We start from the raw sequence: 22,633 nt of genomic DNA, 5'->3' as shown, positions 1-22,633 counted from the left end.
TACGTTACGTTGCATTTAATATCCATTTTCTTTGTTGTACACCACTAAAGTTTGAATCACACAAGTATAAATTTATTTACGATTACACATACCATCTTATATTTGATCTACATAATTATATAATACAATTCTATAACTATAACACTTTTGCTACTTACAGTTATTATTGCGTAGGACATTTATCGATTGAAATTTATTTTAAATAATTTAAATTGAATAGAATACGCGTATAAAAATCGACATCTTATAATCAAACCTTACTGTCACTTTGATTTTTATGTCAAATGCTACTTTTGTCTATTACACTAGCAAGTTGACGTCATTGTCTATCTAAATTTACATCTTTTCGACGTGTATCATGGATATCACTAAAACTTAAGCATCGAATCCGTCGTTGTATATGCCGGGCGAGGTGTCAATGCATCGTTTTGCGATAAGATCACGAACTGCTGCTATGGCCACTGTTACCAGGTGCATCAGTGTGAGCAACAGGCCTGTCAACACTGCCACCACGAGTGTCTGCTCCGGTTTTGACCAGTCGATGACTGGATAAATGAAGACATGACCCCAACTGTTAATAAAGTAGAAACATAATTGATTAAAAATATCATTGATGTTTTACGGCACTGAAGTGTGATCTCTCCAAGGCTCACAGTCCTTCATCATGCTATGGAAAGGGCTATACGTGGAATTTATCTACGAAATCCAATCAGGAATGAGGAGATCTATAGACGCATTTATGAAACTGACTTAGCCTAGCGGATTACTAACTTGAAGTGGCAGTTGGCGGACCAAAAGGCGCAAAGAACAGATTTCCGCACGGGTCATAAATTATTGAAGTGGACCTCAGATGGGCAAACGCAATTCAAAAGGTGGACCGACGATCTTGTTAAGGTGATCGGAAGACGTTGGATGCAAGCCGTTTCCAACCGGTCTTATTGGAATGGTAGGGGATATGTTTGATGACCTGAATGTGATGATGTCCTGATGTCCCGAAGTGTGAGACTAGGTTTCAGGGCCGTAAGTCATCACTGATGTGTGTTACTTTGGTTGTAGACCTTCAGAATCAAACCTTAAAAACAACTTGTCCTATCTCTGCGGGCAGGTTTTCCTAAGCGGCACTGCGTTGATTTTGTGTTCACCAAAATAACATAATGTAAATACCTCAACATATATAAATTTCATATTTATATGTAAAGTAAAACACGTACGTATTGTATAATATTATAATAACCAATGATTATGACGATTCCCTGGACAGGTTAAACAACAGCTTTCGATCTTGAATTAAAAGAATCATAAAATTAAATACTATTTATATCGAGAAAAGAAAGGACACGGGCCATAATTCAGTACAAAGGCCTCGTTCGTATTTGTGGATTTTACATATTTTTCCGATTTTTGGTCTTATGTCTTCTCAGTTTTCCGTAAAAGGTTTTCTTTCATAGTTGCATTTCATGTTCAGTATTAATCGCCGCTGGACTACTAATACTTAGAATATAGATGTTTGGTATTTATATCACATATTTTTAATCTTATACAATCTCTACCGGTCAATAATCATGTAAATAATTTGACGCAAAAACGCAATTAATGAAAAAGACAACGACTAAAATACCGGATTATTGCTTTTAAGTACCTGCAATATTGTTTTGAACTGTTCTATAATTTTATCGTTGAAGAAAAATATCACTTCTTTTAAGTTCGTCACTTTCAAAATCTTTTAATAGTGTATAATACGTAAATAATTTAATTAAACTTTTTTTGTGAAAAATGTTGGAGCGATGTAAATTTTATACCAAGTAAGATTTTCATTTTTAAATTACTTCATAAGTTAAGTACACCTATCCCCCGATTTTTGCGGTACTCGTTTTCGCTTTTACAAATATTTTTTTGTTTTTATCGCACTCTACTAAATGCTACTGTGATTGAACACGTGTGCTGTGTAAACATTTCACGGGGAATCCCGTGCTTATGTGCTGACTTGGCTCAATATGAAGAAGTTTACAAAGATCTTACAAAAAATTCGAAGCAATTGCTTATAACCGATTTTATTACCATCTCCCATAATGTAAATATTTCTGCTTCAAACATCGAATCGGCACAAAATAGCTTCGAGTGATGAAAGTGAATTCGAACCTTCGATTCCGAAAAAAAGAATGAGAGTAATTTCTGACAGTGATAAAGGATATTGGTAGGTTTAGGTTATATTTTTTGTTCTTCTGTTTAATGTATATTGTAATTAAATAAAATAAAACAGTATTTCCGTAATATATTAAATATTTTAACTTCTCAATGCATTTAATTTTTATTTCTGTGTACACCTAAAAATGTTGAAAAAAAATCACCACTGTCAAATAGCAAAATTATGCATTTTCTGCAAGCTTTTCGATTTACACGGTTTTGACTTGAAAATTTTTAATTTTCGATTTACACGTTTTTCTCCGGAACGTATCTACCGTGTAAATCGGGGGACAGGTGTACGTTGAATATAAGACTACTCTTTCGACCTTCTGTTAGGTCGAAATCCAAATATTTCAAAGCTTTTTAATTTTATGGAGGAGCATTGTAATTAAGAACAAAGTAAAAATCTTCTTCTGATTATCTTCCTAATCCATATGTATTTCGATAATGTCATTTCATTTGCGAACAAAAGGATTTGGTTATGTTTATTGCAGTTATTAACGATATCGTTATATATCCGATATGTGGCATTTTAATGTATTCATATTTTAATTTATAGCAAAAGCTATAAATTCTTATTTTAAACGATTTTTACACAGGTATGAACCAGGTTTTTACCTGGTTCATGCCTGAGTAAAAACCGTTCTACGATTTATTTATAAATATGAAGAAATATTTACTTATGTTGATTACCTTCATTGTATGTAAACAGATACATTCTTTAATGTCAGTCGCACATCACTGATACATCACAATTTTTAATATGTTGTTTTCGCCGGACAGACCAAATAACAGAGAATATATAAATTTTCTCATTAAATAGTAATAATCAGCTAAGAATTTACATGATGGGGAAATGTTGGTTTACATGCATCGTTCTCTTGCAGTATTTTTGTTATGGTTTATATAGGCGAAGCATTTGACCTCTATCACGTCTGATTTTAAGCGATGGCAAAATCTACGATAGTACGTGCTTGCCAGGAAAAAACCTATTCACACTTATCTTGATTGCTATTAATTATAGTTGGCTTGAAACAATGACGCAGGTAGGTGTTCGACTCCTTGATTCTTCCTGTTTAATGACTTGGTGTGTTTTTTTTACTGATTTAATTTAAATTTGAAACGTATTGACATATGACCTGGATTAAACGACGTAAAAAATGAAAAAGGTTTCTGAAAATTATATTATAGAAGTAAGATACCCAAAAACTGGCAATGCCTTAAATGATGGCGCTCAGATGGCTTTATATTAAAATCTTTAAAGGTGTCCTATCTTTAAAAAAGAAGTTACATATAATCTGATCTATAAATTTGTTTACAACTGTTGATATTCATATATGATTATTACTTTTTAGTAATAAAAATACGGTTAGAAGAGCTTAACTCTGTCCGCTGGTAATATTGTCAACCTTTTTATAGGATAACCAACAAGACATACATCACACAATTTTTATAACAAGAATCAAATAATACAGCTGTGTAATATTAAAGGTGGTGAATCTTTAACATAAGCTCGAGTCAAGTGGAGATTCGTTCGTGGTATAACATAGAAAAATGAATCTATTTACGGGAGGCTGATTACCTAAGTTGGTTCAAGACATTGTACTGGACATAATATCGTTTTGATATTTTTGGAGAAGCGTTCATGGTAACTTTATTCAACATTTAGAATGTATTGTTTTTTTAATGCTTCACAAGTCTTTTAAAATCTCTTTGCTACAGTGATGATTCTTCAGGATCACTTATTTGTGTTATAATTTGTGTACATGTAAATTCTGGAGTTTTAATGAGAGAGAATTCCAAACACCTCGTAAATATGCATTCATAGAAGTGAACCCATTTAGAATTACTCAAGAGATAGGAATACCCTAAAGAACTTACCATTCACGCCATTTCGTGAAGTGAAAAAAGTAAAGAATTAATTTTTTTTCTTTGTTTTTATCCGACGTTTTTTAACGAACCTAAATACTGCACTGAGCAATCCCAATTTTTTTTTGTGAATTAGTAGAGACGAATTAATGTTTACTTACGGGTCAAGTCCACCCGCGCCGTAATATATTGCGGTGAATATCAAATATACAAGTGCGAAGTACAGAGGCTGCATGATATGCAACAAACGGCTGGGGTGCGCCGAGAGGATCAGCTCTACTAACATCACAACTGAATTGACGCCATGGAGCATCACGTCGAGTACTGGGTTCGGAGCGTAGTTTATTTTCTTTCCATCTAAAAAATAATAATAAACTATGAATTAAATACGTCGTTATCAAAGTAACTAAAACTCTAAGTTTTTTTATGTACATCTACAGAGTATGATGATAAAAGGTGTAAAAGCTTTAAAAGCGTAGAATGTATAGCCTATTTGTCAGTAAATTATTCTTAATAACATTATCATTTTGAAATACGTTACATTCATTTTTTTACCTATTTGAATGTGACAAGCAAATGACTCCTGGCAATACAGAGTCTGCAGAGTAAGAAAGGAAAAATAATAATTTTAATGTGTAGTAATTCCAATTTCGAAAAGGCTTTTTCTTAATTTTGATGATATGACATGATTTATTATTTATGAAACCATCGGTTTTTGGATATTGTGCGCCGTACATTAATTGTTTGTAAATGAGCTAAAGCGTAAGCGTTCCCAAGCGTGTTCACCTATTTCCATTCATTCTGTATACATAAATTTTATAAAAACTATATGAAATTTATCTTCAAATACAATCAACAGAATTCAAGAACACTTTCTTGTGTACTTTCACTTATGTTATATTAAAAGGATAAAGGTCGATTGTCCAATCATAAATTAACATACACCTAATAAAATCATTAAAAAACTCGATTTACTTATGAATATTTATACCAAGGTAAATAAGCGCCTTATTGCCAAATGGAGTTTGTTTCACAATTTTACAAGAAGGTTTTCTAGGGTACCCGAATCCAAGACCTTGTTTATTTTTTTAATGGAAAGTTTTATTAAAAACGATATGCACAAGTCACCAATAATATCAATGCCAAATGTTACAAAATTCTGTTACATTAATGTACGTTTTGGCTAAATCTGTAGAACAAAAGTTGTTTGTGTCATTGTAATTATGCTATCGCCTCTTTAAAAGCATATTTGTATTCTAATACGTCTGCAACTGTGATATAACTGTTAGCAAAAGATTACCAGTTTGACAAAAACTGATTTGATACTTACGTGCGTTCAGAATAGACCAGTAGAAAATAGTAACGAGAAACGCAACAGGGATTGTGATGTTATACAGCAACCAGAACACCTTCAGATACCACGGAAACGCAGCTTTCACATCTGAAATTAACGTATATAATGAAAATGTATTTAGCTACCCAATAAAAAATATTAGATCCGTATGACTATGTATATCTAACACTAATCTAATAAAAGAGCGAGGTTTCGTTTAGTAATAAAGATTCAATGGAGTTTCATTGCAAGAGATAGAGCTATGCTCGGAATTTCAATGTGGGCCGTCTCCAAACGTCGTATTATAGGAAGTCTTGAGGAAGGTCTATGTCCAACAGTGGGTAAAATACGGCTAAATGATGATTATGATACATTTTAAATACCTAGACCCTGTGTTATTTTTACAGGTAGAAAATATTACTCATCATTAGGTGATCGCCCTTCTTGTTACTTTATAATGTTAATAAATTTTGTTGTTTCAGCGATACGTTGTGTCTAATGATAAAATTGCATGCGACCACTTCTTTAAGAGTTATTTTTAATTAATTATTACTTATTAAATGGTTTTTTCCTTCAAAAAGTTCAACTTAGTCACTATCGTTAGTAGAGTGATTTTGTTTGCATGCATCGGAAATTTAATTAGATCTTCTTCTTCTGTACAATTCTTTGTAGTATTTTGGTGCGACCTAATGTTTAATAATGGCTAATGCTAATGCGAGCGAGTGTGTGAACACATAAAGCTGCTGAAATCTGAGAAAAGTCTAGGGCTAAATGGTTTAACCAAAGAAGCCTTAAAATTAGGAGCTCTGCTCTCTCACCTGCTCTGCTACATCATCTAACAAAGCTTTTTAACATGGTTCTTGTTTCCGAAATCGTCCCTAGCAACGGAATTTACACGGAACCCATTAGATATCCTATTAAGAATAATTTACGGAGACCACTTGTGTATGTTAAGAGTGAAAATTGCACGAGACCCCGAGATAATATCTCAATGAAATAAAGAACTATAGTGTAATTAAAAAAGAATAGTAAGGGTACGAACACCGTAATTAATATCGTAAAAATAAAAAAAAGTTTTAACAACAGTAACAGGTCTAAACATAGCTCGAAGAATTACTCGTCTGTCTCGTCTTCGGGAAGTCGCTGGATGCGGGCAACGCAAGACCGGTCATCGTGGCGATCCTTGGTGGAGGCCTATGCCAAGCAGCGACCGTCCAACGGCTGATGTAATGACGATCCTGAATATGCCGTATCTTTATCACGGTCTTTTATGAACATGAAGTCGGTTTCAAGTCCGATGGAAATTGTTTGTAAGGAGATGATTTTTTTTTAATTAAAAAAGAAGCAATCATCTGTTGTCTTAATATAATTATTTTTTTACAGGAATATAGTTATATCACAAATTATTAATAAAATATCATTTTTAAGTACCCGTTTACCATTGCTAATATTTTTTTTAATTTTTTTTTCCAGCTAGTGAAACAAATATTTTCAAAATTGCTTAAAAGGATTTTAATTTAACAAATGTTTTGTTTTTTTAGTATAGGGTTTTTCTTTGTTTGAATTATAATTAACAAACAGCAAACATTTTGAAATATTTCATCTTGCGTTACCACATATAGGCTCGTCTTTAAGTAATATGACACACTTTTGACTTTGGTAAATTATTTGCAGTTGAATTACTGGCATAATACAATACATACATATACTGAAAGTCCGGGTACAATAAATTATAAAGATAATTGAACCAGACGATAGAAGGGAGCATGCGATAAGAAGTAAAAAAAAATTTTTAAAGATTACGATCAGATAACGTATCGTTGTTGTAAATGCAAACATTACTAAATTCTTTATAAGGTTTAACCCTGTTAAGATAGTTAGGCATTTTAAGTTTTTGCTTGACTGAATCGAAGAATAAAATTAAATATTTTACATTTTTAAAATCGGCTCGTAGTCATCCTATTTTCTATATTATTTTTTTGAATTTAGTACTATAACGTGATACAACAATCATGACATGTTGCCTATTTGTATAGAGAACTCGTATTCCACAAGAATTATTGTTTTCCAATGTGAAGTGTGCCATAGCAAAAACTTTTACTTCAGGCATATGGTGTATTTGATTCGGCACTACCTGTAGCAGGTATCCCCTCCATGACACGGTTGATTGGTTATGGCTTAACCCGTATAAAGCGTTAGATTTGACTTTTCTTGATAAAAGGGGCTTGAATGGAATGAATTGAATTTTATAAGGTTACAATTCGTACAATGTGCAGGGGTACGGGTAATTATTTATGAAGTATACAAATTACTATGAATATCACGGTACAGAAATATAACGGGAAATCCCCGGGGGAGGAAAATAGGTGGATAATACCGACATGAAATAAAATGACGGACATGATGTATAATATATGAAAATGCTTCGTTAAAGTAGTGTTTTAGGACTCAATATCCCTGATTAAATCAGGTTTTTTTTTTAAAAAGAGTTTTATTAATATAATCGACGAAATTTATTTCCGGAGTGCTAAATCAAATTCCGGTACTATGTTATCTTATCAAAAAAGTTTGTACGCCGGGTGGTGGGTAGAATTTTATATTAAAAAAATTGTGTTGAACTCTGATGTTAATAGCAAGGTAAATAATTTGCTATGAAGTGAACACTCTTCTTTTTTGTCAGTATACGGCATTAACAAGCTGGTAACATTTATACTCCTAATTAGAGATGTAAACAAAGTGCTATTGGTATCCATAAAACTTCATAATCATAAAGGTCAAACGACAAGCCTTTAATTCTTAACGTTCTGTTAAAACCTTCCTTTTATGAATAGCCAGATATTATTTTTGTAATAATAAGAAATTAATCATCTCTTGAAAATTATTTTAAATCATTTTGGTAGGTCGGCGAACGTTTTTTTATGTTTTTGATCACAAAATACAATTGACAAAGTGTTAAAAAATAGATAAATATAAAAAAACAATAATTTTAGTTTTTGTATATTTACATCCGTCGTCTTAGCTTTGAGTCCGACCAACAAATGGTTCGGTACAACAATTGGGTCATTAAAAGTCCTTAGGGTCAAAATTAAATATAATCATAATTGTTAAAATCTAACGCACAAATACCTTAAAAGTATAATTATTTAGGTGATGATTCTTACCGCATCGAAGTTAAAAACGATGTAACACTTATTACAAGGTATAAATCGACATATAGTTTTCGATTTAATCAAAACAAAAATTAATGCAAAATATTTCGTGACATATGCCATCTAAAACATATTAGAATCGCACCGACCTTGCGCTTTTTAAGCATCAGGTCAAGGAAAAAGTGCGCAGAATAAATTTTTATTGTTGTTATATATAGTGAAAAAACTAATGAATCCCAACACGCAAGCTACCTCTAACATTTTGTCATAAATCCTATTAATCTTGATTAAGATATGATTTTCCGTAATTGTTTTAATGACCTTTATTTACTACATATATTTTTTAATTAATAATAACGTTAACTAAAATATATTTTACAAATTAAACTGTTGTTAAAGTGTATTATTATTTCGTGTTTATTATTTTAATTTTTTTTCTTCATATTCATAGTTTTGCAACTTAATTGTAGCTAAAGATTTACTATTATAATAAATAAAAAAAGGAATTATTATGTTAAGAATATATTTTAGATTCAAATAAGCTGTCATTGAGAATTACTTTTCCCCGAATGTATAGTTTTTTAAATATAAAATATGAATAAAGAGAAAACAAGATAAATAATAAATCTTAAAGGAAAATATCACCATGTATTATTGTATTTAAATTAAAAAATATATTAATCCGTAATCTTAACTATTTTTATGTTTGTATATAAATCGCGATGTGCTAACACTGCTAGAGTCGGTTTGTAGTGCGGCCGAAATTACGATTCAGCTGTTAACATTGCGTGTCTTGAATATGCTCTGCGTGTTGGGTTACGTGAACACGTTGAACTTGATAGAGGTTGACGTCCTTGAATTTATGAGTATATACGAAGGTAATTAATTTATTTTAATATTTTAATTACTACAAATCAAATAAATTTATTAGTTATTCTGTGTGACGCCTTTTATTATAGGTGTAATTTAATGTAGTTGTTACGATGGCATAGTTTAGCAACAAGGAATATTTTTTTTATAACGACTAATACCTGTTTTTACTAATAAATTGTATTCGAAAAACTAGTAACTTATCAGTGCTTATCGCAAGGCTTGTGATTTTTTAAACGTTATTAAAATTTATTTAATTTACCGAAGAAGTAAAAACCTGTTTTTTCTTCTGTATTATGTTACTTTATTGCGGGGTTAAAAATAATAATATTTGAATAAAGAATCTCTGATCGACGAAATCATAGTGATTACATATATAAACAAATCAATATAATTACTTATTTTGATTTATTTTAATATGTACATATGTATACACATAACTCAATTTTTAAAAAAAAAAGTGAATGTATTGATAAACATAGTAGAATTAATGTGACCGGCCACTGATAATTTTATAGATGTTATAAGAAAAACTGGACTTACTGCTAAACTAATAAAATTAGTGCGTATCACTGTGGCATAACAAAAATTTTTTTATAACATCCAGTTATATAATAAAAAGTCATTTGCTTGAAAAGCATATTTCAGCAGTGGCTTTTTTGCCGCGGACAAACTTCGAATCGCCTTTTACTTAAATGTTTATTTACATCAATATCAATATTCATAAGTTCTCTTAAAGTTAGAAAAAGTAAATGATTATTTAAAAATTCGATCTATTGTCCGTCATTAAAATGTTACTCTGGTCTTGTCACTGTCAGCTGAATGTTTCTTTGTATAATGTCAAGGTACCGATGAGAATGGAGGTAGTATGAAGGAAGGTGATATACGCCAATAACGTTGTGATTGTAATTCAAGGTTTTGAGTTACAAAATTCTGGATAGTAATCAGTTTCACTTGCTCGTTTTCACTGATTTAGCGTACAATAGTACGAGTCATTTATCCAGTCGGTGCCGTTCATACCGGAAAACGGCAATGTTTACATTATATTAATTGGCGGGAGAAATATTAGCTGCTGTACAACAAAGTTTGGCGCCTTTTCACAGTAAGATAGATTTCATATAAGATTCTATCTCTAAAAATGTGATGTGACCTAAATGTTTAATTGTAAATCTAATTATTTTATTTGTATTTAAGCTGATTGCTTTATAATGTTATTATAAATGATACTTAAGCAATTAAGAGAGGGAGTACGGATCGCTATCCACCAATACGGAATGAAGTGCAGATAGGAGGATGTCACGTATCTTTTTGACTTTTGGTCCAAGGATATGTCTCGCGATTTTCCTTTGCCATTAGTAAGCAGTGACAAAGTTTTATTATATATGCATAATGCCTAATGCTGTTAGTTGATTTTTTAATAATAAGAAGAATAAATTTAAAGTATAACTTTCAGTTTATTATGTAATAAAAAAGTTATTCATTTTTAAATATCAATTTTTTCTTACAGTATACGCTATAATAATGTGGCCAAAGCAAAAAGAAATAATACCTGTATCGTAAGCAATGGAAACCATTCGCCAACATTATATCAAAATCTTTTAGCGTGTAGATTTGTTGGTAAATGTGAGTATGATTTATGATTCGTAAGAGAAATGATACAAAATTTTTGGCAGCCCAAAAATTCATCGCAGCATTTATAAATGATGTATTATTTTTAAAAATAGCCACCGTAACAACTTTTGCATCGTGGCATTCTATTAAACAGTTGTTTTTTTTACTGGCCAGTTCTAAAAATATTTAGTGTCACCAACGTAAATGTGTTTTGGTTTTTGTACATGTTTTTTTGTTATGATTAATTTACATGTATAAGGGACGTTTTTGTTGATATTACTTACTCTTATTTCTCTCAATGTTATCAACAAAACTGCCGTAACTTGGTTTCGTTGCTTCCTCATGAACAGGTTCTGGTAGATCTAAACAAAGTGTATAAAGTTAGTTGCTACTGCCTATTTCCAACTGTATTTTGAGTTTTTTATGTTTCACAAGATTATAGATATTTTATGATTGGCAGAAGAATTTGTCTATAGAATTTTACGCCATTAGCAATAACAGTAATTCGTCGATATTAATGTGTCATCATTGTCGTTATTATCTCAGTCGCAGGATGTTCACTGTTGGACATAGGTCTTCCCCAATAGAATTTCAATAGAGCCGCTCGTATGTAAGCTACATAGGGTCCAGCGTTATCCGTCTAATAAGTGTAGTTTTAATATTTTGTTCAAGAATTTTTTGTTTGGCTGTTGACCTCGAAATTCATCGCAAATTACTTCACACGGTTTAACGCATGATATAATTATATTTATGCATAATTTTAAAACAATTTACATACGATAAAAAACCGATTTTTGTATGCGTTATTTTATCTATTCCCAGTGTTAATATTATGGCAATTTGAGTTGTTTTAGTCATTTTTCAATTTAAATAAAATTAAAAAAAAAACGGTTATTATATTACTACAAATAACTGCGTTCGTCATCACCATTTTAACGTGTGTTAATTTTTGACATAGCCTGTAATGATAGTATTATATTCCTATTTATTTCAAAATAAATTTTAAGACATTGGACTCTAATTAGAGGTTATGCTGCATATACAAAGGAGGCTTCGTATTGCACAACATTTTAATAGACAGTCGTGAAAAGTTCACGTCGCAACAGTTCATTATCATATTATTATAACTAAATAACATCAACTACAGGGTCACTGATAACGTCTTGAACTCATTGCCCAAGATGCATGTTTTTTTCGTGACCTTAAAAAAGATCGTACGTGACTATTTATTCCTAGCTATTTTTCCTTTTCACCAATTATATTTGTTTATTTTAATTAGGTACGCCAACAGTAAAACAGCGTTTAGATAAATTTCATCTAAAATTGTACAAATTAAAATATATATTGCTTACATTACAGCGATATTGTAGATAAATAAATTTAAAAATTAAGTAACGTAACCCAAAATTTAAGTTTTTGTATCAATTTGTAAAACATTAACTTTTGTCTATATTTTGAATTTAAAAGTAAAAACTAATTAGATAGCTATTTAAATTGCTTGCTTATACGGTTCAGATAAGATTTTAATTACGATATAATTATTATTATCTGTGTGATATGTGTTTTTATTTGTGTGAAGACAAGTTTTTCTTAATTTTTGTAATGGCTCTGCTTCATATTGCTTGATGTTTTGCATTCTATTTTAAGCTCTTTAGGTTCACGTTTGGGTCATAACATTATCGGTTAAGTATTTATAAAAGAGATCTTATTATTTTTACCTAAACCAGTTTATTAGTAAAAATCAATGTTTGTAAATAAAGTTTAATTGCCAAATGTGTTACTAAGCGAGGAACTCGCAAACGCACTGATTCAGCAGTTTACTATTTATATTTAACAGTTTTTTTTCTCTTACAAAGAAAAAAAATGAGAAAAATTATAATGATAACAGAAAAAAAACTTTTACTTCAACGAGTAAGTAAATTAACAATCTGCGCCTACGTTACAAAAATTTGACGATATAATTTTGTTGATGTAGTTAATTAAAAAATATCAATAAAAATGGCATTATATTTTTGCTAAAATCTTGTAGTTAACAAAATATTAAATTTATTTTTGTCAGTAATAATTTTATACTTGTGATAGCTGGTATAAAAAAATTACCTGGTAATCCATCGTATTCCTTAACTGCTACAATTATACCAAAGAATGATTCGATTAGTATAAGCAAGAGGCCCCAATGTGTCATGTAGAGTAGGAACTTGTCGATGGTGCCCCAAAAGGACGCTGCTGACCAGATTATTGTAGCCAAGGCCCATATGAAGATTGGCACGCGCCAGTACACCGCCCACAATCTTCCTTGCCAAGACCTTGCAAACAGCTCGGGTCGTTCATTTCCTTCCCTGATCGCGCCGGTGCAGCAAGACACGTTTTGTTCCCACGACCACAGCGTCATTGTGTCCGCTTCTAGTTTTACTCGTGTTTAGGATTCAGATACGTTTCTAGCGTACTGTGGTTCTATAGCTAATCTTTGGTTCAGCTGCAGCTGTGGGCAAATAAATAAATAAATTATTACTCTATTTATATTAACTTAATATAAATAAGTTTTATTGCAAAACTATTTAATAGTTTTATAAAAATTTCGTACTGGTCAGAAACAGATTGAGTTTTTGCGTTTGTGAATTTTAAATACTTTGTGTTGGATTATAAATTTTTACATATAGTTCTTTACATGGATTCTACTTATGCGTTTAGAGATGTCAAAATAAACAAAGATAACGTTAGTTTAAATTAAACAAGGTGCTAATTATTATCATTATAAATTTGTATGATAAATATGTATTGTATTATTTTCAAGAATTATTTATGTTTTATTGACCTGTGACGTTATATAATTCACACAGTGTGCGCTTGTCGATAATCGAACCCACTACCTATGTTCGTAAACCTTGGCCAACGTAAGTGTAATGTGGTTATTATTGAAAAAAGTTACTAGCTTATTTATTACATTGTTTCTTTATGTTTTTTGCACTGTGTGTATTGTTGTTTTGTTTCATATAGTTATGCTATTTGTTCGTTATAATTCGCATTTAGTCTGAACCTTCACAGTTTTTTAACTCGAGATGTCACTTCGGAACTCTGAACGTTACATTATATATTAAGCTTAATTGGGAGGCCGCTAACCCTTCGGATGGGTTAGACCATACATTTGAATTAATTAAGTAGAGTTAAGTGATTCAGTCAATATCAATATAACACTCTTTATTTTTGAATTAAACAGAATGTCAAAGTAACATGTTTATTTATTTGGAAGAATGGAATAACTTAATATTTTTACTTAATTTTTCTTCTGATGATTTCTCTGAAAGTGATTTAGTTCCTAACTTTAGAAGTGTCAAAACACAAAATTTGTATAATAATCTTTTACCTTTACTACTAGTATCCGAAAAGTCGATCCAATAAGGCAACATTTTTTTTTAAAAGACGACCTTTTAATTACGTAATGTAAACAGTATTTATCTATATAGTTTAAAATCTGCGGTAGATTTTGTTCGCTCATCAAAATTGAGATCTTCCTTCGAAAAATAAAATATAAAGACGTAATAAAATTAGACGAAAATTTTAAATGAGAACTTTTAATACGACGTATTATCGTTGAATTATTTTTAAAATAAACTTACAAATTATTGCAATTTTTTTTAATTAATCTTTCAATAGATAGAGCCTTGCAGTTTGTATTGTTGAATTGAAGCTTTTGAAATTTATAAAGCCTATTGGTTTCATGAGTTAAAATCATCATCATATCAGCTGACAGACGCCCATTGCAGAATGTATTCTCTTAAAATATATAATGTAAATAAAATAAAGAACCTAAAAAAAATTTTTCGCCGTCACCGAATTTTAAAACGATATGCTGAGGTTAACAAGCCGTTAAAATTAAACAAACATTGAATGCTATTTTATAATTTCTTTTGTTATTAATCATTTAACTTACACATGGCAACTCGCTCTTGACCTAAAGCAGTGTTGTATTCATCACTTGCAAATTAAATTACGTCAATTCGCACATATGTACATGTTATTTATTTATCGGTTGCTCAATGCGCACATGTTCCAATCAGTTATTTGCTTAATTAAACTGGAAACAAATAAAAAAAGATATGAAAATAGGCAAGCGTGAGTGGTGTTCGACTATTTTGACCTCGGTCGTCGCACCTTAAATATTTTTGGTCACATAGTCCGGTCAAAAGTCAGGTTAATGACAATAGAATAATATTGATTTATTATTTTTGATTGAATTATTTTTTTAAAATTTTTATTTGATAGTAGATTTCAAAGTAATTCAATGTTTAGAAAATTATTTTAAACAAATTATAGATGTTGAAAAGAGGTGGTTTTTATTATTATAAAAGAGTCCACTGATTAGCCAAAAATGTTAACGATATCGGGAAGCGCAGCCGCCATCTTGAATTTTCCGAATACCAGATTTTCCCCAATTTTGTTCGGGAGATCGATTTGGGTCAAGTCGGAATTCTTGAAAGATTATATAATATAATAGAAAACCAAGCAAAATGGTCTCTCATTCTTAATGATTGAAAAATTTTGCAGAAAACAAAATTGAATCATTTTTTTTCCATATTTAATTATCATACGTTCATACAAAAAACTGTAGCTCTCTGCACTAAAAGTGATTATATTTTGTTTGTTTTAGATTCTTTTTCATTAATAACATCTACTTTGTTATGAAACTTCTTCTACAATACGATTATTATCGATGAACCACCGACACGATCGCATGTTTATGCCAGCATTTAAACAAATTCACGGCTGTAGAAAACGAGGAATATGCGTATTTATTTCTCTGCCCTTCGCTAGCAACTGTATCTGATCAAAGTTAGCGGAAAATTATATGGATCTATTTTAGTTGTGATATTGTAAAGTTTATTGTAATGTTTTGTTTTAATTCTATTTTTAAATTTTACTTTTTATTAATTATTCATGTTTACATAATAAATCAGTTAATTGTTAATGTAGCGTAATGAATGTTGATGTATTTTAAAATAATCGCCCCAAGTATAACATTGACATGCCTGGACTATTCATGTTATTGTATTCGCTACCATTTTTGTTTTTAATCTTTATTATAGCTGTATGGCAAATAAAAAAATATGCTGTTATAACCTTGAAGTCCGTAAGGCATACACATATTGTGTAAGAATCTCGGTACTTAAAAGTAAAAACGACAAGGCAGTTATCACCATTATAACCTGTTTCATTACAATAAAGAGTTATTGATAAAACAAACCAATTTAATTTTAAAACTTATAAGCTAATAGTTCCAATAAAAAATCACAGAGACAGTGTAACATTCATTAATTTAAATGGATTTTATAAGAAAATGTAAGATAATACGAGATGATAAATGAAAATAAAAATATAATAAAGATTTACTTATAAAGAAACAATGGAGAATATTTTATAATACCGGAAAGATTAACACAAACACAAATCAAATGACTTCTTAATAACTTCCCGTTTAGAAACTGACTCATTAAATTTGAAAAATAACGTCAAACGGTGTACTGCGGTTATAGCGATATTAATTACTTATTAACGACCAATACCGCTCGTTAAGATCACTGTTCAAAATCGATTGAGCGCTGAACCATCCAAATTTCCGAACAGTAAGTAACAGTGTGGGCTATGCTCGGGATTTCTCTACGAGATCGAAACAGAGATGACAAGTTCCGTAGATGATACTACGGATTGGTATGTTGAATCGGTAGTGGTCAGATCACATGGCACTCAGAACCGATGGGGGTTCTGGAGCGGAAATCACAAATCACCAAGCGCAGCGTAAGATGTCCAATTGCGAGAAGGACAGACACTCTGTTAAGGTGATGGAAGACGCTGTATGAAGGTCGTTTCCAAGCGGTCATATTGATGATAAGAAATGCGTAGATGGTGATGATAAAGGTGATGATAAGCACAATATCACGTGTCCTTTGTCTAAGAGATTTCTTTTTGATAACTCTTGGGCAATATTATCAGTCAATAGGTGTGCATGTAGACAAACCATTCAAATCATGTATGACGTAATACACGTTATTTTGTCACCGTATCCTTGCCATGGGAAATAGTCCATTCCCTTACAATAGTTATTTATCTCGACCATACGTTTTCGGTCTGAGAACAAATATTGCTAAACAATGGCATATTTCAAGATAGAGCGTTGTAACATTTTGTTGCTCCGTATGGCTTTTTGAACGCTTTGGCAATTAGTTGTGTACGACTTGTTTATACCTAATGATACAATGTAACAGATCGTTAATATTACTTCAAAAATAATAATACTTTGAAGTTTACTGTATACAACTTATTGTAAGCTATTCGTAAGTTTACATTTTTTTTGGGGCGTTAACAAAGATTACTTCGGCTATGAAAAGGAAAATTCAGAAGTTCGAAATTGTATCATAAACGCTCACTATAAGGCATAAGTCTCCCTCAAAGATCGCCGTGATGACCGGTCTTGCCCTGTCCGCATCCAGTGACTTCTCGTGACTTTAACTATGTCGTCGGTCAACCTAGTGAGAGGCCATCTCACGCTGCGCTTACATCACGAGCCATATGCCCTTCAACACTGCCTCTTCAAACGAACAATTCTTCTAACACCGACAGTGACCTTAGTTCTTCTGAAGTTCTAGGACGTCGGGAGGTATTGCAAATTAAAGATTGATCGGGAGATCCCGAATCGAGACCGAATGCTGAGTAGGTATAAATGTAGTATTAAAGGAGGCAAGGATTGCCTCCACAATAGCAAATGAAGGAAGCAGAACCCCAAAGCTCCTTTCTCACTTTCTGCAGGAGGGTTTTCGAGAACATTATAGAAAGGAATACTCAACGTTCAACTCAACTTAGGTTAAAATTGTAGGCTAATAATAAATAATAACAATCAATTATAATGTAAATGCGAATAAATATTAAAATGAAACAAATGTAAATAAAACACTAAATGATAGATCTGAAGATAAAAATTATAGTAATGTACATTATAAATAATCTAAGTAAAAATGTAAACACAATATTGTAAACAATAAAATAAAACTAAACTGTAGAACTGAGAATAGGATATAAGGTGTGTATATAGCAAATGTTAAAGAGCGAAAGGAGGGAAAGAGACTATACAAAAAAATAACGAGAACTGAAAAAAATATTGTCCCAACAAAACCTTGTTCCCAACAAACGAGAGGTCCGCAATAGCATGGGCTAATTGAAAACTAAAAAATAATAACTAAAGTTTGAAAAATATGTCTAACCTAATAAATTAAGTACATGTGTTTATTATAGTTAGCAGGCCTGTTTTCTATTTACTTTGTCTAAGACGCAGAATTGAAGGTTATTTCTTATTTATTACATGTTTTTCGTTGATGCTGATTGCCATAATGGACTAATTTATTCGGTTTGAGGTAGAGTTGAAGGTGCTCAACCTAGACCATTTACACTTAGGTTAAAGGCATCCTCGGAAGTCTCGCGTTGAGCTATTGTTTTACACCTATCGGATTGTTACCAAACTATTAAATTCCTTAGATGGACGCTCTTTAAATGACTGTGACGGTCTATAGAATTTCGTAATTGTATATGTAAATTTATCTAGATAAGAACTGGTTTGATTCCTATGCATAAGTAATTATCACATCATTGTGTATCATTTGAACTTAAATAATACTTTAACTCTAACTAAAACTGATTAATTTTTATTAATTATTTATTCAAATGAGTATAATTTATGCCAGATTAAATATTTAAATAAATATTTAATTAAACAGTTAAATATAAAATCTAAACAGCCGACAAGATACTAAAAATCACGTATAAATGCCAGAAGGTTAAATATAAGTAGCATACTAATGCACCTAACTCAAATGTAAGCAAAGAAATTTTTTTGTGCGTAAAACCGGAAAAATGTAATTTATTGAAGCGAGATTGTGGGGCCGATACTATTATAATTATTTTATCACTATTTAAGCGTTACTGGTTATTAAGTTTAAGTTTAGTGTAACCAGTGCTAACTGCGGAAGCTATGACCTATTAATAGCCTGAAGGTTTGTAACAGATGTACAACGGTTTATGAATAGAGACCGCTGCAAGCCAAGAACTGTCCAGGATTAGAATACAATGCTAGTGTTGCCAGGTCGTCTAATTACATTGTTAAAGGTATCCGATCACTCGCCTTTAATATAAATACAGTTTTGTAAGTAAATGTCACATTTTAAAAATAACGTCACAGAGTAAACAAAAATATTTGTCATTACAAGTATTATTTAATATAATTCAAATTTCTGAATCAAACTATTTAATCAATTATTTATTATTTGGTGAATAATTAATATATTTTAAACGGACTTTATTTAAAATTACAAATTAAATCGTGTTTAATTTGCAATAGATTTATAAAAGGAATCGTTCTTAAACATCATAAAAATATAGGAAATATTTAAACTTAAATTATATAATATAAATGAAAGATTTATAAATTTTACAAACCATTATAAACAGCTATGTACCACAATATTATTTAAATAAATTAAAAAAAAATTTACTATCGTCACTAATTTCGTATGCTAGCGCGCTTCGAGTAAATCGATTGCGTATCGTGCGCTTATGTCAGAGCGCGGTGGTTGACTGAAGAAGTTAACCGCACTTTTAGTGATGTGACTTTGAGTACGGATGCTGCGTATCGATGACTTGTGCGGTCTAGCGTTCAAGGCCTGCAAGAAAACACCTTCATGCACTACCTACCGTGTATACGCACTAATAATTGCTGTCCACGCAAATGACAGAGGGGAAATCCTGATAATAACAACTGTGTTTTTCACTTGTCAAGATTGCAAGCGGAATAATAAACAAATGTACTTTAACGAGAGTATAAATGTATAGATTTACTCGCTCTGCTTTGAAGACAATAAGCATGAATGTTCAAAATTACGTAACGTATTTTAATTGCGTAATAATTTATGAAAAATTTCAGTAACGTATGAATTAAAAGACGTGTGATTTTGAATTAGGTGATCTTAAAAAATGATTGGAATATTTCATTTTCCTTACGACACGATTTTGTTTTGTCGGAAAAAATTGAGAGATTTTATATAAATTTGTTTTTTTACCAAACAATTCATAGATTAGAAAACACAAATTTACGACTGAATGTGCCTTTCTTAGTAAAATTTATATTCTTTATCTTTTTCAGCCCTATATTGCTTATATAATCTTTAATTTTTTTTAAATGATTTACAAATAATGTGTGTTTTATTCTTTATCTACTTAGTCAAGTCTAGTATCCGCTCCATCTAGTATTGTGACGCAAAAAATGTACATAATAACCTAAATTAAAATAAATTTTAATTTAAAAAACTCATCATAAGTCGCTGCTTGTATCAGCTAGTTTTATTTTAGTATAATATAGGTCCTCTATCTGTAACCATCTTTTCCAAGCAGGATTAGGGTAACAATAAATATTATTTAAAAATCAGAATTAAATACCATTTTTTTTGTTGAATCAACCATTGATATTATTTAATTTTTGTTTAAGTGTTGGTAGCATGACTCAGAAGAAATGGCAGCTGGGGCACTAAGGTTTTTGGGACAAAGGATCGACAATCGCAGCGAAAGACGTCTGCTCAAAAGGTAGACAGACGAGCTCATTTAGGTCATTGAAAGACGCTGGGTGCAGGCCGCTTCCAATTATATTAGAAATCTATGGGCGAAGCCTATGTTCAGCAGTGGACGTTCTGCGGCTGAAATTATAGTAATGATGATACATTATCTTCAGGGGGAAAATTATCACATATCACTCACTACAAACCTTCCGATTGTTGTTCGCAGAGCAGTTGACCCCATGATCAGTTCTAAACACAACCGCAGCCATTATTACGTTACTCAATATGGTTTATTCTTTTTACACTTTTATGTATAAGGATACGTTGAGACTTGTTCACAAAAACACATGACAATGATGAATTTTCACACTGCTGTGTACATGGCGTTTGACAGTTACGCGGGTTTAAGGCGGCAGCGCATAAGGCGTACTGCAATACAAGGCCTAAGACCTCTTTTTCGGAGGCGGCCAAGCTCTTAGATCGTTCCGGCAGAAACTCCATGCAGTGACTTTGCTCAAGCGCTCCCATGAGGAGACGTAGGCTAATTTTATCACGCGTCCATAATACCCGTACAGTATTCCTAGCTTAAGGTGCGAGTGGGAGCCGAACCACGACTTGGTCTGTTGTTATTATCGACTCATAACTATAATAGTTCGGAAAGCAATAGCGCTGGAGAAGTGGCGGAAAAAACTTTAGCAACTTTTCTATCTGGTATGACCAGGAGTTGGCATCCTCTGTTATATACAATCCGGCCTCGTTTCCTACGAGATTAGTTGGCTATCCAATGGAAACGATGACGATGCGCAGTATACGTTGCCTGTCTTATTGTCGTTACGTCGTTTGGAAACTAGAATACGTATCTCAGTCTCAGGACGTTTCGACGTTTGAATGTACCAGATGTAATTGTATTGTAGATGGCGGCAACTGCAATCTATGACTTTGCGTTTTAAACGGAAGTCGTAGTAATGAATCGATGCTCGTTTTGGGAACTGGGTGATCATTCGCAGTCCCAGGTCGACATGTTGGTCTTCATTGCGTATGTACTACGACGCGGCCGGGACCCTAAGCATAAACTTATTTTGTAGAACCTGAAGCCACTAAATGATGAGAGGATAAGCATGCGCGAAGTATTGGCTTGTGTATGTGAGGACGGGTCTTATTACAGCTTTTTAGATTGTTATTTTAATCAACAGTGACATTTTAGTCTTGCTGTGAATAGATGCAGCCGAGTACGAAGGCAGCCTTCTTCGCGCGCTGTCGACGTGGGCACTGAAATTGAGTTTGTCATCCAGGACACCTAGATAATGGGTTTGGGTCACCTATGGCATTAGACAATTCATGAGTGCAATTGGAGCTCTTTTTACAAAGATTGTCGTTGGTTTTACTACTACGGTTTTACTACTTCTTCAACGTACTTTAGTAGCAATGAGTTAGTCCCAGTTTCAATAATTTGATTATCCTTGAGATTTTTTCCTAATGTTCCTGTGCCGTATGTCTGTTAAGCTATCAATTTCACAGCCAAACTATAATAGTTATAATTATCCATGTATACATGGTGGCCACAATCTAGTCTGTCTTCTAGGAGTTTCACGACGGTTTTACTAGCATAATCTAGCCCCAAATTGCCTTCAGTACGACCGTGTATACGAATGCATAGTAGTGACATAAAGAAACTGTGGTAGTGATTTGTATATCCGATCGTATAAGAATAAATCCAATACTCGTTTTTGTGAGTTAACGACATTACCAAAGTAGCCACAGGAAGCAATGAACCTCAAAATGAACGGGCCGCGTGCACGGGGATTCGAGTGATGAGCTCGAAATGTGTTAATATTAACCAGCCAAGCGATTATTCTAAAATACGTTTTGTTCATTTATTTTTCTTTCAGGCTATGACAAGCCGGTATCTTGTGACGATAGAAAGACCTTCAGAGTAGCTGATTACCGAAAGATAAAAGAAGTGAAAATTTATGAAGTTTTTCCTGTCAAAAACCAAAAGAAATATCTATACTTTTTCACGTGAA

General features: G+C 31.9%; 1 protein-coding gene across 2 annotated transcripts; it reads right to left on the bottom strand.

The window, feature by feature from the left end:
- Positions 1-32: 32 nt before the first annotated feature.
- LOC137926982 (protein rolling stone-like) lies at positions 33-19,615 on the bottom strand. Of its 2 annotated transcripts, XM_068770746.1 has the most exons (6): positions 19,498-19,615; positions 13,117-13,498; positions 11,301-11,378; positions 5,384-5,494; positions 4,215-4,410; positions 33-571 (listed from the first exon to the last, which is right to left on the bottom strand). In XM_068770746.1, the coding sequence occupies exons 2-6, from the start codon at positions 13,406-13,408 to the stop codon at positions 376-378; spliced, it is 873 nt and encodes a 290-aa protein (XP_068626847.1). In that variant the 5' UTR covers positions 13,409-13,498; positions 19,498-19,615; the 3' UTR covers positions 33-375. The 2 variants fall into 2 exon arrangements, with proteins under 2 accessions (XP_068626847.1, XP_068626848.1); XM_068770747.1 differs by lacking the exon at positions 11,301-11,378.
- Positions 19,616-22,633: the final 3,018 nt, after the last annotated feature.

The sequence above is a fragment of the Battus philenor genome, unplaced genomic scaffold (genome assembly GCF_028537555.1).
Source record: "Battus philenor isolate CCGP_79_NKW_IND1 unplaced genomic scaffold, ilBatPhil1.0.hap1 SCAF_3, whole genome shotgun sequence".
NCBI lineage: Eukaryota > Metazoa > Arthropoda > Insecta > Lepidoptera > Papilionidae > Battus > Battus philenor.
The sequence above is the reverse complement of the archived record's forward strand: the minus strand, read 5'-3'. Positions and strand labels throughout refer to the sequence as shown.

Bases quoted from the DNA above. Each gene is read 5' to 3' on its own strand.
- LOC137926982 (XM_068770746.1), bottom strand. From the start codon at position 13,408: ATGACGCTGTGGTCGTGGGAACAAAACGTGTCTTGCTGCACCGGCGCG. The intron at 4,411-5,383 runs GTAAGTATCAAA...ATTATTTTTTAG, and splicing joins CTGGTCTATTCTGAACGCAC to ATGGAAAGAAAATAAACTAC. The intron at 572-4,214 runs GTAAGTAAACAT...CTTTATTAACAG, and splicing joins GGCGCGGGTGGACTTGACCC to TTGGGGTCATGTCTTCATTT.